Source organism: Pan troglodytes, chromosome X (assembly GCF_028858775.2).
Source record: "Pan troglodytes isolate AG18354 chromosome X, NHGRI_mPanTro3-v2.0_pri, whole genome shotgun sequence".
Taxonomy (NCBI): domain Eukaryota; kingdom Metazoa; phylum Chordata; class Mammalia; order Primates; family Hominidae; genus Pan; species Pan troglodytes.
In genome coordinates, this window is record NC_072421.2 from 134,180,082 (window position 1) to 134,197,554 (window position 17,473).

Consider the following 17,473-nt stretch of genomic DNA (forward strand, 5'->3'; position numbering starts at 1 on the left):
TTATCTACATTATACAGCTGACCCTTGAACAACATGGGTTTGAACTTTGCAGGCCCATCCCATTTATACGTGAAGACAATGAAAATGAAGACCTTTATGATGATCTTCTTCCACTTAACTAAGAGTAAATGTATTTTCTCTTCTTTATGATTTTCTTAATAACATTTTCTTTTCCCTAGCTTACTTTATTATAAGAACACAGTATACAATACATATAACATACAATCAGTAAGGCTTCCAACCAACAGTAGGCTATTAGAAGTTAAGTTTTGGAGGAGTCAAAAGTTATACATGGATTTTCTTTTCTTTTTTTTTTTTTTGTGTGTGTGTGTGTGTGTTTTATTTATTCTCAGTCTTACAGTCGTAACTTTAGGGCAGTGATGAAAATAAAGCAATGCTCTGAACACTAGAATCTAGAAGTAACTAATAAGCCCTAATGATCCTACTGCCTTTAAGGGTCTTCAAGTTCCACATGTTTGAAGAAGGAAATTTATGTATTGAAATCATTCTAGAGAAGGCAAGGAAAATGTGGGAAATCCTACCAAGTTACTCTGGAGAAAGACAGCTGCCTCCAAATATTCACATATTTCCCTCTTGATGAAATTGATGGAATGCTTCTTGATATTCTTAGTGTCTCATCCAGTACCTGGTCCATATTGAATGAATTGAGCCCTTAATGAGATGCCACTCAGGTGCCAGCCTTCAAGAATATCAAAATGAATCGGAAATTTTCAGCTCTCAAGAGCTCAGAGTTATATACAGATTTTCAACTGCATGGGGGCTCAGTGCCCTTAATCCCCATGTTGTTCAAGAGTCAACTGTAGCCGGGCGCAGTGGCTCACGCCTGTAATCCCAGCACTTTGGGAGGCTGAGGCGGGCGGATCACAAGGTCAGGAGATCAAGACCATCCTGGCTAACACGGTGAAACCCCATCTCTACTAAAAATACAAAATTTAGCCAGGCGTGGTGGCAGGCGCCTGTAGTCCCAGCTGCTGGGGAGGCTGAGGCAGGAGAATGGCGTGAACCCGGGAGGCGGAGCGTGCAGCGAGCCGAGATTGCGCCACTGCACTCCAGCCTGGGTGACAGAGCAAGACTCCGTCTCAAAACAACAACAACAACAAAAAAAAAATAGAGTCAACTGTATATTTCCAGAATGTTTCATTTTACTTACAGTGAGCCTAAAATTTTATTAATTAATTAATAGTATCAATTTTGAGGCATTGAAAAAGCAATAAGATATTTACAAAAGAAATAATGCGCTGAGCTAACCACTCAAAAGAGCCCTTGTGTAAATATTTTTGAAAAGTAAAGAGATGTAATAATGTGAATAACTAAATGCTGTTTTATGTGTATTGTGAGGGACATATTTTTATGTATAAGGGTTTGCTGGGTTTTTTGCAATATCAGCAGAGCCTACCTTCTTAAACAATAAAGGGCAAGTGAATTATCAAAAAAACTCTAAGGAAAACTACTGAAGAGTGGCCAGGCACAGTGGCTTATGCCTGTAATCCCAGCACCTTGGGAGGCCGACACAGGAAGATCACTTGAGCCCAGGAGTTCAAGACCAGCCTGGGCAACATAGGCAGATCCGTCTCTACAAAAAGTTTAAACATTAGCTGGGTGTGGAGGCGTGCACCTGTAGTCCCAAATACTTGGGAGGCTGAGGCAAGAAGATCACTTGAGCCCGGGAGGTCCAGGCTGCAGTGAGTTGTGATAGCCAATGCACTCTGCCTGGGCAACAGAGTGAGACCCTGTCTAAAAATAATAATAAAAAAAAGAGAGAGAGAGAAGAAAAGACTACTGAAGAGCAATTCAATTTCATTCTCTGGCTATTGTTACAAAAAAAAGGTAAACAGCTAGCAGTATTCAGTGAGTTAAGGGCAATCTTGTTCAGCATCAAAGCGGCCAGACAGCTTCCTGCAGCCCTATCATTATTATCTCTCATGTCTGAGGCATTTAGTCTCAGGTCTGCTTACAGGGCTTAAGGCTAAAAAAAGGAAGTTAGCACATGGCCTCTCTTATTATTGGATTCTGCCATGGTAAGTTTTAGAGTGGTGAGAAGGACTATGTACTATATTACATGGGCTAGAATTAGTAGACATAAAGGGATACAGTTAGGGTGGACCAGTTGTCTGAGCTTTGAATTCCTTTGCTTTTTTTATTTTTCTGCTGCCTTAATGTAATCTAAATACAATTTGTTTCAAAATATCTAATCACAGATTTTTCCCAGTTCTGTTCTACTCTTATTTTTGGCATACACATACAAGTATAAACAGCTTCTGTTAACCAATTAAAACTACACAATTTTCAGTAAGAATACCAAGAAAGTACAAGAGTCACAATCAAAAAGCCTTTTAAAAACTTCACTTACCACTGGATTTAATTTCACGGACATAATTACTGGGGAACCAGCCTGTTCTCCCATTTAATGTGCCTTCCCACCAGCCTCCTTCTTCAACTCGTGTGACGTAAATGATGTCCCCCTTACAAACTGACAGTTCATCCTCATTAGTCTGCTTAAAGTTGAATCTTGCTTTTACTATCAACTGATGACTTCCATTTTCCGTCATCTCCTAGAGAAACAAAAGCCACACCAGATTAAGCACTCATCTAAATAAGGCAGGGGTAGAAATGATATGGATATAGGCAAATAAAGTGGAGGAAGCAAAGACAAAACCCCAGATCCATCTCAGTCCTGAGTTTTTAACTTAGGAATCCATGAATGGGTCTCAGAGGGATTAATAAATCCCTCAAAACAGTGCGTAAACGTTGGCATTTGTGAGAATCTGTATTTTGAAGTGGGTCATAGCTTTCATTTTTCTCTCCACACCCCTCCCCATTATCTAAAGATTATCTATTTAACTAAGCCAGATAACAAAGTAGAGTGATAAGCTATTCCACCCTGGATAAGCTATTCCACCCTGCCTCTACTCAACACACAAACAGTCCACATAATTATATAACCAAGATGTACTACCCTACCCTCCATAAAATCTGCCTCCCATCTCCTAATTACTAAGGATATCTTAATTTGGCTAAGACTTATTTATATGCAAAGATCAAATAACCCATAGTTGCCTAAGTCAGGAATTCTTTTTTCCATTTTTTTATTTTTATAGATTTAGGGGGTACAACTGCAGTTTTATTACGTGGATATATTAAGTCAGGAATTCTTAATCTGTCATGTATAAACTGGACTTCCTTTTTGAGGGTCACAGACCCTTTAGAGGATCTGATGAGCACAACATATTTTTGTCTAAATAAGTTCATACACATGGGCTTTTGTATACAATTTGAGAGGGTACCAGGGGTGTAGAGACATAGTGTTCATCAGCCTTTCAAAGGGATTTGTGATCCAAAAAAGTTAAGAACCACATGCTCAAGTGCTTTGGAAGTAATAGGTCATAATGTCTTACTGCAAGTGGGTGGCTTTTGACAGGAAATAAAGGTTTCACCCAAAGAGCAGAAGATGAGGCATTTCCTCCCAAATAAAAGCTCCCAATAAGAGCAAGTGAAAAGGCAACTGGGAGATCCTAATATAGAAGCTCATCATAGACTGAAATTTAAAATCAAGCCTTCCTCATTAGGAATGGAAAGAGAAAAATAAAAATGGCAATAATAATGAGGATACTAATCAATATTTATTGATTGCCTACTATGTGTCAGGCACTATTTAGTTCTAATAAAACAAGGGATAGGGAAATTAACAGCAAACTGCCATCAGAAAGTAGCCATAATGACTTCCATTTGCATAGCATTCTCAGTTAAGTGACTTGCCTAATTCTCGTAAGGGACAGAGCTGGAGCTTCAATCCGGATTTTTGCCCCACCACATGCCTTTGATTTGCTCCTTCGGGCCAGCCTGAATTGGTGCTCGGTTTATAATTAGTTTTCTCAGTGATGCCCAAAACAAACCGGATGGCTGTCTCACCACATATGGAGATGCAACTAGGATATCAATCTAATTTTATGGATTTTAAAACAGACGGAGAATTGGGGACTATACTTACCACTGTCTTTGACTGCCTTTGCAGCCCTGAAACTGTGCTAGAAACTGCTCCCTGTGGGTTTGTCTGAGAAGTATTAGCAGCACTAAGAGAAGAGGAACGTCCACATGGTCTTTCTGATAGCTGATCTGTGAAAAGAGGAAAAGGCATGTTAAAGGAACCACTCAGATCAGAAAAACATCTACCGCATAACATTATCTTTCTCAGGATACTATCAGAGGCATCCTGGCTGTAATTCTAACTGTTATCATTATGAACATGCCAAGTGTATTTCAATCCCCCTTCCCTTTTTGGTGGCCAACTTCCTGTTCTTAACCTTACTGGCCATCGTGCTCCAGTAGAATGAAAAACAGCGACAGAACCACATTTTCTCTTAACCATTTCCCTACAACTCTTCCCTCCTGAACCAGTTGCAACAGTATGCCCTGTTATCCAAGGCAGAACTATATTGGGTACCAAACAGCTGTTTGTGGCTCTTATTACTTTGAAATATTTCAAATTTCTCTCTTTGTTTTTTGGCCCATAACTCAGTGGCTCATTTCTTACTCACACGTAACAATATGTGTGGCATATATGATGTAAAATCTCCCTGATGTGTGTGGGGCAGGGTGGAGAATGAGAGTGAAAGAGAAGATGTGTTTGGGAAAGATGCAATCTTGATACTAGAATAATTTTTTTAACAATCAGATTCAAGAGTCTTCTCTTCCTTGAAACCTTGTGAAATTCGACCAGGCCAGAGCTGAGCTGGATGTTTTCAGTTTGTTGAGAGTATACAAAAGAGAGGAGCTGGCTTCTTGACAAATTTCAATAAGGGTTCTTTTCCTCTCCATTTATTTTTAAAAGATATAAACTGCAAAAGTCTAAAGCCCAAACATTCCCTAGGCGACAAGCTCAGTATCCAAGTAATTTCCTTGATGCTGTGGGTTTTAACTTTCACCTCCTTGTATTTTATAAATATCTGTGGCAAGGGAAGAGACTGTAAAACTTGCTAGGAGAGTTTGGCAAAGGAATGTATAATTTGTGTGGCATAATGTTAGAATTACACGATCCTCCCTGACTAGAACTGGATAGTTGTCATGTGTGTTAAATATAGTTACTTGAATTAGCTGTACTTTCAGCTATACGCCTTGCAATAGCTCAAAAGCATTTTTTTTCCAAATAGCAAAAGAACAACTTTGGAGAAGTATTTTTACTTGTATTGCTATTATATACAGCTCTTTTGACAAAAAACTATAATTACTCGATAGCTTCCTAGATGCTCTAACCTATTTGGCACTTGATTATATTGTCTGCTCTTGTCCTCTAATTGTTTCACGTGGGTAAGTTGAGTCTCCTTAAATAGACAGTAATTTTCTCAAAGGCAGGGACCATAGCTTTGACATTTTTTGTAGCACCTGGCGATGCTGGGCACACAGCCTCTTGACTCCACAACAGTTTGAGCAGCAAGCCTCGTGCTTGGGCATAAGGGCTCTGTAGTCATTCAGATGTGGGTCTGAATCCCAACTCAGCGACTAACTTTCTAGTTGGGCAACTGTTGGCCTGACTTTCCTTATCTGTAATATGGAACTAATAATAATAATACCTACCCCCAGTGTTGTTTCAAGGATTGGATGAGATCACCTGTGGCTCTTATGACAGCCTAGATCCAGGGCAAGAGCTCAAAGCATTTTAAGTATGATTATTACTATTCAGCTGTTGGTAAAATATACCAGGGAAGGAGTGAAGCTACATTCTAAGTGTATCATCATTTTCTTCACATTTACTAGCATTTATATTTAATACCTCTAGTGTGGTAGGTGTTAAACATTTAAATAAAAGATATTATTTTCACTCCCTATGACCCCAAGATTTCATTTTTGGTGCAAGGCTACTGAGGGGTTCCTTTACATGGACAAAGGCATACGTAAAACAATGAGAAAAATATGTCTCTAGTGGGGAAAGGGAAGTGACGGCTGTATTTTGTAAACTCTATGAAAAAGGGAACTGGTCTTTCCTTTTTCTTCTCTGTTTTGTTATACTCAGTTGGTGATTCAGAGCTTTGAATGGAATAGTTTCTTAGTTCTTATCATTATATTAAGGGCATTAGAATAACATCTATGATAGGTATATTTTAAATCCTAAGCCATGAAAAATTCAAGCATTTGACATTTGTTGGGGTGTATTTGGGGGAGCAAGGGGAAAATTTGCATCAAGAGAACAATCCTGGCCAGAGTTGGCTCCTAGGGTAATCACAAACACATGGATTCAAAAATGTCACCCAGAACATATAAATCACAAGCCCGGCTTACCTTCTGTTGCTTTGTTGACAGCTAAAAGAGTACTCAGTACCTTGGAGAAATTGACCCCTGAATAAAGGTCATCAGGATCAAATACCTATGAGAAAGGAAAATTGAAACCGTAAGACACTACAAGTATTCAACTCAACAAACAAAACTATCAAAAGGCCACTTCCTCCAGCTCTCCGGAAAAAAAAAAAAAAAGTGTAGAAGCCAAGACACAAACCTCCGTATACCTTTGGGAGAAATGAGAGCAGCAGCTGAGCCGCCTAATGACATGTGGCAGGCCATCAGTGAGTCAGAGCAAAGCAGTAATGGGAAATGAGAGCCAAGCTGAGAAGGCAGCGCCCACCAGGAAATAAACAGTGCATACTCAGACCCACTCTTCTGGCCTGAATGTATCAATAGTTTCAGCCCAGTTACAGGAAGCTCATATGCATGGGTTACAATTAATGCCCATCACCTACATAATGTCCTCGACAGTCCACAAATAAGGAGGTGGAGCCTTTTTGACATGGTTGCATCTGTACAGTTTATTAGCTGTGCCTAGTTGAGTCACTGTCAAAAGTGCCTTTTTCTCTGCTCTCCTTCCTCCCAACTGCCACCCGCTGCATCCCAACTGCCTAGGATCCCAATTCCATGTTGCCCAAACTTTCTGCCCAGGTCTGCCTTTTGCTCCCAGCTTCAGTTCCGTTTCTGCTGTTTGACCTTGCCCCTCTCAGCTCATCATGAATTCAAGTATTTGCCTGCCTGGGCCTATGGGCTCTTCCTGGCTTTAGATGACTTTCCCAAATATGACCTCTGGCCTGTCTAATACTACTCAACTCTTGGCAAAAAACACATTAAGGAAATACATTTCACTTTACCAGTCAACTGTCAATCTGATATGCTATTGTCCCCAGTGAAGATACCAATCAGATGTTGTTTTCAATACAGTTTACCTGTTACCTTTGAAATGTAGTCAGTGTGTTAAAATATATTGAGTCTCAAATATGTATATTTGAAATTAGAAGTGTTCTCATGCACAGGTACAATCTATTAATTTGCCAGCCAACAATGTAAGTATGCATATCTGAAGGTAACCAGATGCCCACCTTCTGGAAGGAAATGCCCCTTCTAAAAACATTTTGTTCCAGGATGTCTAGAAGTCTCTTAAAGAAAACAGATTGCATCATTTTTTCCCCAAATGTGGTGATGGAAATAAAATGTACCTTTTCATATGGGACATGATTGGTAATGGGCATAGGATTTTAAAGGGTCTGTCTTCCCATTAGGTAGAGCCATTTGTTCCATTTTTAAGCTGCATATTTTCTGGGAACCATATCAAGACAAATTTCTATCTTTTTTGTACATGTTCTTGAAAACCTATAATCTGTTTTTAGAGTGAAAATATATGATATCAATTTTTCACGTTTTGGGGGGTCAATAAAGATACATGCAAATGCAAACCTACACAAGTCTGCCTATTCTAGGATTCACTGCTTTATTCATTTAATCAATGAATATTTTGCATTCAAAGTTAAAATGACCAAAAAGCCCAGATGCATCTAAAAATGAGACATTAATATATTTCTGGTAAAAGAGTAATGCTAATATTACTAAAGAGTTAAACAACAACACATTCCAAATATATTTCTGAATGCTACAATATAAAATTCAAACTTTTCCAGAAATACATTGACAAGAGTTTTGTTTTAGTTTGTCAAAGCCTGGGTGAACAAGAGGCAATAGACTAGAGAGAGTGTCTAGTATCTCCGGGGATTTCAGACTTATTGAGTCTCCCTTAGAACTGATCAACTGGGAAAATGTTAATGACATGTATGCCAAAATAGTAGCAATGCAAAAAAATTCACTTGTTTTTAGCCCATCAGTCCTAATGGGAGTGTGCATGTGCGTGTGCATGCGGATACACGTTTTGGGTGGGTGTGGTAGAGATGAGTAGATCTAAAATAATAAGCAGAAGTTAAATATTAGCAGAATAAGGCATGAGAGCAAAAGTTGTGATAAAAAAACCTCTCCCTCTGGTTTTAGTTGTTCCTTATCCAGGGTTATTAAATGCCTATACATGGCAACACTGGTATTATTCACTTGTACAAGTACTTGACTGATTTTGAAAATAAATAAACTGATCAGAAAATGAAATGTGCATCAAGAAGAGTCATTGCATCTGCTTGAGGGAAGTTTCCTGAACTGTACTCGGTTCTCTTTTGAGAAAACCCCAATATACTCAAGTTTATCCATGGACACTGTTCTTGCTGCAAGCCTATTCTGAGGCACTAGAAACTACAGAGGAAGGAGTTGGAAGAAGCCTCTGGGAACTGCTAGAGAAAGCAATGCCTAAGCATTATTATTTCAGAGTAGCTGGAGAATCAGATACAACCACAAACACCCTTCACCACACTATACCTTCTAAGTCCTAAATTGAATGATATTGAAAATTCCACCCTAGATCTTTCTTCCATGCACTTCAGAGAGCTCCCCTATGAAAATGGAAATATTATCTGGAGGGATCACAACATTTTCAGCCACTATCAGTTATTTATGTCTTAGTGGAAATGAGCAGTGTGAGACCAAGTTTAGAGATGTTGATGTGGAGAAAGACTAAGGGCTCTGGTCCCCAAATAGGAGAAAGCAAAGGAGAATTCCCCAATGTAGAGAGGGTGTGAGAAGAACAAGGAAAGGTAGATTACAGTACAGACCACTTTTCTAGGACTAATCCCACTCATTTATACATCCAAAATAGAGAACCAATTCCCTTTTCTGTCTGCAAAGCACTGGAACTTGTTAAAAAGGTAATGTAAATTTGCACATTTATGCTGTATGTAATTTTCCAAAGTCATTTTCAATGAAATTTTTCAAAGTCAAAGTCAAATCATGGCAAAGTCATGATGATACTCATCTTCTAGTACCCTGTGCAAGCCTCACTAGTCTGTTCAGTGTCTCTGGTTTGTGACTGAGTCCCAGATTAGCTGAACTTTCTTTATACCTATTTTGGTGCACAAAAAGCCAGTTAGTTCCAGTTAGATCCGTGAAGGTCAGATGAACAGCAGGATTCCCTCCCTCCATTCATCTTACCACTACTGTGACTCAGACAAGAAAAAAGTACTACTTCTTAGACTACTGCTAGATGGTGTCAAGGTATCATTCCTGCAATCAGATGATGCAATGTTCAAATCTAACAACAATATAAACATTTACTCTAACCAATAGGACAGACAGGGATTAAACTTTATTAAAGATATTTTAAGTATTTACATATAGCCAACCTAAGTTGCATTCCTACATCAGTAGATGAAATCAAACTTTTTTTTTTTTTTTTTTTTTTTTGAGGCAGAGTCTCGCTGTATCCCCCAGGCTGGAGTGCAGTGGCATGATCTCAGCTCACTGCAACCTCCACCTCCCAGGTTCAAGCAATTCTCCTGCCTCAGCCTCTCGAGTAGCTGGGATTACAGGGACCTGCCACCATGCCCGGCTAATTTTTGTTTGTTTGTTTGTTTGTTTGTTTTTGTTTTTGTTTTTGTATTTTTAGTAGAAATGGGGTTTCATCATGTTGGCCAGGCTGGTCTCAAACTCCTGACCTCAAGTGAGCCACCTACCTCGGCCTGCTAAAGTGCTGGGATTACAGGCGTGAGCCACCACGCCCAGCCCAGACATTTAATTTTTAAATGTTTCCCCACAGCTTTTTATTCTAGATATCCCCAATGACAGCAAAACCTATTTGCAAACCACTAAACACCAGGTGTTAATTGTGAATTATTGGGGATCTGCCAATGTAAACTGCAAGAAGTTAATATTTCTATAGCATTACAAATAGAACCTTTTGGAGTAGTTCTCAGTTTCAACATGTATGCTATTTTATGACACTTTCCCTAAACTGCAAAAAGCCAGGAAGCATATGAGAAGAAACTTTCCCAACTCCCTGTTCCATTCCCTCACTTATCTTATAGCTACTGTTTACTGATTTACTGAGCTCCTGCTATGTTCCTGGCACCACGCTTGGACATCACATACATATTGCTATGATCTGAATGTTTGTGCCCTTCCCAAATTCATATGTTGAAACCTAATCACCAGTATAATGGTATTTGGAGGTGGTGGCATTTAGAGGTGATTAGATCATGAGGGCATAGCTCTCATGACTGGGATTGTTGACTTTATCCAAGAGGCCCCAGAGAGCTACCTTGTCCCTTCCACCATGTAAGGACATAGAGAGAAGGTACTATCTATGAATAGGGAAGTAGGCCCTCACCAGGATACTAAATATGTCTTGATCTTGGATTTCTGGCCTCCAGAACTATGAGAAATATGCTTCCATTGTTTATAAGCTACCTGGTTTATGGCTTTTTGTTCTGGTGGTCTGAACAGACTAAGATACAAATATATTTTTTTATTTGCATTTGATTCTCCCAGCAAGCCCATGATGTCAGTACAATTATTTTTCCCATTCCACGGATGAGTAAACTAAGACTCAGAGTAGTTAAGTCACAGGGCAGGAAAATGATGGAGCCAATAAAGATACACAAGAAAATGCTCTGAGGGGCATTGTAGCCCTGCATGCACACCTTATGTTTCCATGAGACATAGAGAAAAAATGAAAAAGCAATCCATGAGTCTGTATGCGAAAAGAAATCCTTTGCTTCTGTCAATACAAGTAGCATCTGTATCATCTGCATCGAGTTTGTTATAGCCTCTAAAATGATTAATTCAACTAATTGTAGCAAAGAGAAAATTTTCCATATTACAAGACTGTCTCCACAGGGGCCTTGCCTAATTCCTGTGCTGTCCTTCCCATTTCAAGGGTCAGCCTTCACCTAGGAGGCACTTGGCCACATTTGCCAAAAGAGGGGAAAAGCTACACTAAGCTCCTCCCATTTGTTGAACCAGGTCTGCCTCGTGAGCCACGATCCATATTTGTGAGGTCCTGGTCTGGTAGGGGTCCAGCTCGTGATTACAGAACCAAGCTAAAACACCTGCGCCACGTGCAATGACACCTAGCCTCCTGATTTTCTTGACATCATGCTCTAACCACCTGAGTTAACCAGTCACAGCAGTCTAGCCACATCTTAGTTAAGAAAAGAAGGCATACCCTACCCTGGTTCAGAACTGGTCATCTTTAATGTCATGTGGTTTCAGTAACACCCAATCAACTGCTATTTAAAGGTAATTTAAGGTTGGGGGTGATTATAATAGGTTCCATTACTCAAGAGTTAAAAGTCTAATCAACTGAAAAGCAAGTGATACATTGGGACTACAAGGACATATAGCTTATATTTCAAGCCTGTTTTTTAAAAAAGATTCCAAATATTTAGGAACATTCCAGCTCTTCCTTGTTCTTATTGCTCTTATTGAACAAAATCTTAAATTAACTTAGCTCATCTTGAATCACATTCTCTAATTCTCACAGCTGAGCACACTGCCTCTGTTAACCCCTGAACTTTGGTGGAAATGTCATTACATAGTGCAACAGAGCAAGCAAATCTGAGCTGCTTAGTCATATTTCACTGGGTGGTACCGCTCCTGGCCCTGTGAACGTGATCTGGGATGTGTGCACATAGCTCCTACTAAAAGCAGTCACAAAGTCAGCAACAAATAATGCTCTTAGCTCAGAAATTGGATTCATTACCCACTGGTATTCCACTTACTAGAATATAGTGGATGGCATTTCTACTCTGCCTGGTTTTAAATAATAGCTGTTCCTATTTGATATGGACCAAACTTAAGGGAGCAAATCTTGCTCTCAACTTTTATTTCCTCCCTTTCTCTCCAAGATCTAATTTGTGCCTGTAGCTGAAACAACATACAGTGTATTGGAAAGAGCACTGATGTGAGAGTCAGAAGACTTTGACTCCAATCTCAGCTTTGTCACTATTGAGCAGTTGTGAGGACCTTAGGAAAGCAACACTACCTTTATGAGGCTCCATTTCCCATCTGGAAAGTGTCTTTGAGCAAAGGAGCTCAGTGAGAGGTCTTGTGGTCCATCATCTAAATAGGAGCTTTTAAAGGCAGCATCTTGGCTGGGTCCCCAAGGCCCAGAATCAGGTCTTCAGTTCTCAAGGCTCTTGAGAATGGACTCACACTAGCCAAGCTCACAAAAGGCCAATGCATAAACCAAAAGGCCAATTTCTTAATTTTTACTAAAAATAAACGAAGCACTAAGAAGATTAAATACTCCCATTTTCTGGCCAGGGCACTCTCTCCCAATAGAGAAATCTCTCTGGTGAGCTAAATTATAATCAGAAGTGTGTTGAGTACTACAGAATCAGAGCAAAGAGAGTCTAGGGCATTGCAGCCTAACATGCTTATAACCTGTTTACAAGCTGATTTTTCAAAATGTCATTTTTAAATGACCTATTTATAAATTCTGGCTTTATCTTGCTGCCACTGCATCGTGGCATTTGGACTGTGATCATGGACAGCTTTAACTCTCTATGTTTTCTTTTTGGCTCTGTGGATTTCTATAAAGTCACTTTACATAACTAATATGGACTCCTAGATTACTCGAACCTCATAGAATCTAGAGCCAGGAAGTTCAGCTCCATGGAGCTCCTATGACAGAAGCCAAGATCTGAGCTTGCTCCCTCACTCTTCATTAAGTCACAAATCTCATTCCCTGATGGCTACCTCAGCATCACCATAGGACTCCCATTCTTCCTTGTTAGCACTCCTATAGGGGAGAACCCCTTTCTCTATAACAGAGACTTTAGTTGAGTATTAAGTGTTCAGGTAAGAGGGGAATGAATGAAGAACAATATAGGCATCTTAGTGGGGCCAGTCACAGGATTAAATAAAGGGAGAGCAAAAGAGAACAACTGATGGCTGGGCACAATGGCTCACACCTGTAATCCCAGCACCTTGGGAGGCCGAGGTAGGTGGATCACTTGAGTCCAGGAGTTCGAGACCAGACTGGCCAGCATAGTGAAACCCATCTCTTCTAAAAATACAAAAATTAGCCAGGTGCGGTGGTGGGCACCTGTAATCCCAGCTACTCAGGAGGCTGAGGTAGAAGAATGGCTTGAATCTGGGAGGCGGAGGTTGCAGCGAGCTGAGATTGCACTACTGCACTCCAGCCTGGGCAACAGCGAAACCCCGCCTCAAAAAAAAAAAAAAAAAAAAAAAAAAAAAAAAAAAAAGAAAGAAAGAAAGAAAAGAAAAGAAAAAGAAAAAAGAAGAAGGAACAACTGGTTTTGAATAATCTCACCAAAAAGAGAGTAGGCATGAAGGAAAGGGAAAAATGAAATATCTCTTGTCAATAGCCCTTGCCAAGCCAAGGACAGGAAGCAGGAGGCCTAGACTCAGCTGCCTCACAGTCAGCCAGCCATTGTGGCTTGGCGGGCTCCTACCCCTCCTCCTGTGCTCCTGTCACCAGAGCCTTTGCAAAAGCACACTGGTTGCCAGTTTTGCGGCGTGGGGTGGATGGGTGATCTCTCAGCTGCTGGAGCATCTGTGTGCCAGACATGAGGGTGTCTTCCCCAATGCCCCCACTCCCACCCCTTTAGAAACAGGGACTGACTCCCTAGTGTTCCAAATTGGAATGCGGAACACATTTTCCCAGAAACAGCATCACACCTGCCACTTAGCCTCTGTGAGTTCTATAGTTCAGCCACATTAAGTATTCAACAGGCTGTTGTGGGCCAGCCAGAAAACATAATCACCGTGTTGAGCCTTGTTTCTATGGGAAAATGTTTTCTGTGTCCCTAATAATCACTTAAAAATGAACTTTTGGAAAATAATTTGTTTTTACATTGAAGAGTGGCCAGACATGTGTTCCCAAATCAATGTCCAACATCCTTTATGCTTTTTCCTTGTCCCTTCATATAAAAGATGAACAAATGCCCTAGACATTCAGGGTACTATTTATTTTAGAACTCTTAGTGATGAGAGAATCAAGGTAAATATATGAAGTCCGTGAGAATACCCTCAGAAATTTCAGTAGTCAGCAGCTCCTCCCTGCCTGTTTAACAATCCAGGCAGTTAGAGAGGAGCCTCACCTATGGAGAGAAGGCTCCCTTGGTCCCTGCTTTCCTAGGAGCTACTAAGATTTAGGGTAGGAGCCCCAGAGCCTACCAGAATTTACAGCAGAGACTGGTGGTAAATAGCCCCACACAAAGACTAGGGAGAAACGAGGGCCATGAAACAAAAGAGCCACTGCTAGTCGCTTTCAGCAGCAGCCCTTCCAAGTATCACCTGTTGCTATCCATAATGTCCTCACTGACCTACCTTCATGTTTCTTTTTTCCAAACAGCTACAGCTTTATAGTCTGTAGAGATGTTGTAAATTTAAGCTGTCAGTGGTCTATCAGCCCAATATTCTTTATTCATTATGCAGGTACTGAGATTAGTCCTGAATTTCCTATTAAAAGGTAGGCTCTTTGAAGTCCGCATTCCCCCACAGACCTGGCCCCAATATTCAACATACACGAAATACTTGATAAATAACCATTCATTGGTTGATTGACAGGATGCTCTGTCAGAGAGACTTATAAAGGTAAATTATGCCTAGAACGTAAGCCCCATGATGTCAATTTTTTTTTTCACTTCTGGATCCTCAGTGTCTAGAAGAGTGCCTGTCACGCAGTAGGCACTCAATAGATATTTGGTTAATTAATGAGAGTTTAGCTGTTCTCATCAATAGATGATTAATCATACCTGAAGAAAAAGTATTGCAGAAAGTATAATAAACTCAGAAAGAGATATCACTTAGGAAAGAAAAAAAACAATCTCCACGCAATTTTCCAGGAAACATGTAACATCTAAAATTAGATGTACCTGTGCTCATCAGCAAAATTAAGCTCTGTGACCACGAGGTGACCAAAGGTGCTTCAGACTCTACGGTTGTTAATTTTTTAAGTTGTGTGCTGAGTGTGGGCAACATCTGCAATTGCTTGCCTGTCCCAGGTAATAGAGGTTCCTCTAAATGCCATCACAAAGCACCATGACCTCATTATCATAGAGAAGAGAAGCTGCAAAGAACTGTGGGATTTTACTGGTTTTTCTGGAATTGGTTATATTTTCAACCGTTTTTGTTGTAAAACTGAATAAATGGCAAACACTACAAGCCACCCTCCCCTGTTCATGCCTATGCTCTAAAACTAGCTCCAACTCACAGCCAGAGCACAATGGGACACGGCAAAGCAACTCACCAGCAGCAAGAAGGGGTAACGTGTAATTGGAAAGACTACAATTCACATGCCCAAAATCCTCCTAACACCTGCTAAACTTGGAGGAAAGGATGCTGTGCCAAAGTTATTATTATTTTCTCTCTTTACTTAGAGATTACCTTCAGCCATTCATTTGGCAAAGACTTTTGGCTCTTCCCATTTATATATCTGTGTGATTCACTTTTTGAAAAGTATGTCATTTTCAGAGACACTCATCAATGCCTAACAGACATAAATTAATTAGTGAATCCTGCTCCAACTTACTCCAAACAGGATTTGCACTTAGGAAACAATCCAAACACTGTTAGGTGGGCATTCAGGAGCTCAGATCTCACAGACATCAGAAATGGTGCTTTTAGTTAGCACTCATGTCTCTCAAAACACAGCAAAGGCATCCAATAAAAAGCCTAATATAACCCAAGATCAAGACCACCCTCTTCAGACTAGCATTCAAATTACTTCTCAAGGCCAGGCGCAGTGGTTCATGTCTGTAGTCCCAGCACTTTGGGAGGCTGAGGTGGGCTAATCACTTGAGGTCAGGAGTTTAAGGCCAGCCTGGCCAACATGGCCATCTCTACTAAAAATACAAAAATTAACCGGATGTGGTGGCACACGCCTGTAATCCCAGCTAGTGGGGAGGCTGAGGCAGGACAATCGCTTGAAACCAGGAGGCGGAGGTTGCAGTGAGTTGAGATCGCGCCACTAGCCTCGGCAATCTAGCCTGTCGCACTCTAGCCTGGGTGACAGAGCAAGATGCCATCTCAAAAAATAGTAATAATAAATAAATTTAAAATAATTTCTTCTCAAGCATCTCTAAGGTAGACCTTAGCAGGCCCATCATTTCTCACCATCATCTCCTTATATGCTCCAGAATCTTCTTTCTTCACTGTGCCTCTCTCTGACATTTATACTTCTCCTTCAGAAAGTTCCCTCAATCATCTGAATGCTAGCTATCCTTCAGGGCCCAATCCAAATCACTCCCTTCCATGGTGTTTTCCCCAAACACTACACCTCAGTACACAACAGGCTTCCCTATTTCTGAATTCCTCTTGCATTTAGGCTCTAGATTCTGGAACCACTAACTTGGACACCTAACCATACACTGCTAAATGCTGTTAAATTCTACTCTTTCACACATACATGCTGCCTCTGTCCAATAGGCAGGAGCCCACAGTGCCAGGCATGGTGCTCACTTTACAGACATTGGACAAGTTCTTGCTAAGTGTCAGTTTTCTCTCCCAGTCTAAAATTCAAACAGGTATGTCTTCCACCAGAAGCACCTGCCCTTTGGGCATGCCTTTCCGAGAAGGAAAGAGAGGAGGAAAAGGCAAATTTTTTAAAGTAGAATTTGATAAATCAAGGCTCATATATTTTCCATCACCTGCTAAAAATGAATTCTTTTTTTTTTTTTTTTTTTTTTTTTTTTTTGAGACGGAGTCTCGCTCTGTCGCCCAGGCTGGAGTGCAGTGGTGAGATCTTGGCTCACTGCAAGCTCCGCCTCCTGGGTTCACGCCATTCTCCTGCCTCAGCCTCCCGAGTAGCTGGGACTACAGGCACGTGCCACCACGCCCGGCTAATTTTTTTGTATTTTTAGTAGAGACGAGGTCTCACCGTGTTAGCCAGGATGGTCTGGATCTCCTGACCTCGTGATCCGCCCGCCTCGGCCTCCGAAAGTGCTGGGATTAACAGGCGTGAGCCACTGCGCACGGCCAAAAATAAATTATTTTTTTTTTAAGAATATGATTTTAAAATGCTGACAAAGCATTTACCTCACCGAAAAGAAATGAAGTTACTGCCTGAGATCACTTTGGAGAAAATCACAGTTAGAGAATCCTCACATGAAGAGCTCACACCTTGAAAGCCCAGTGAAAGCAAGAGAGTTTCGGTAATAGAAGAAATAAGAAGTAGCCTAGAGACTGGAAAAGTAGAAAAAGGCTTCCATATGACATCACAGGAGTTAGTATCTCACACCTTTAATTTTCTTTTTTTTAATTTTTAAAAAACTTGAAACAAGTACCCTAGCTTGGCATAAAG

The 17,473-nt window shown here is 40.5% G+C and overlaps 1 protein-coding gene across 12 annotated transcripts in view; it reads right to left on the minus strand.

The window, feature by feature from the left end:
• Window positions 1-17,473, minus strand: part of ARHGEF6 (Rac/Cdc42 guanine nucleotide exchange factor 6) — a 116,211-nt gene that overhangs the window by 75,738 nt on the left and 23,000 nt on the right. For all 12 annotated transcript variants that reach the window (XM_016944275.3, XM_016944277.3, XM_054676526.2 and 9 more), the window contains 3 exons: window positions 6,295-6,379; window positions 4,010-4,134; window positions 2,372-2,573 (listed from right to left, as the gene is read on the minus strand). In XM_016944275.3, the coding sequence (XP_016799764.2) occupies window positions 2,372-2,573; window positions 4,010-4,134; window positions 6,295-6,379 (412 nt within the window). The remainder of the gene's footprint in view (window positions 1-2,371; window positions 2,574-4,009; window positions 4,135-6,294; window positions 6,380-17,473) is intronic.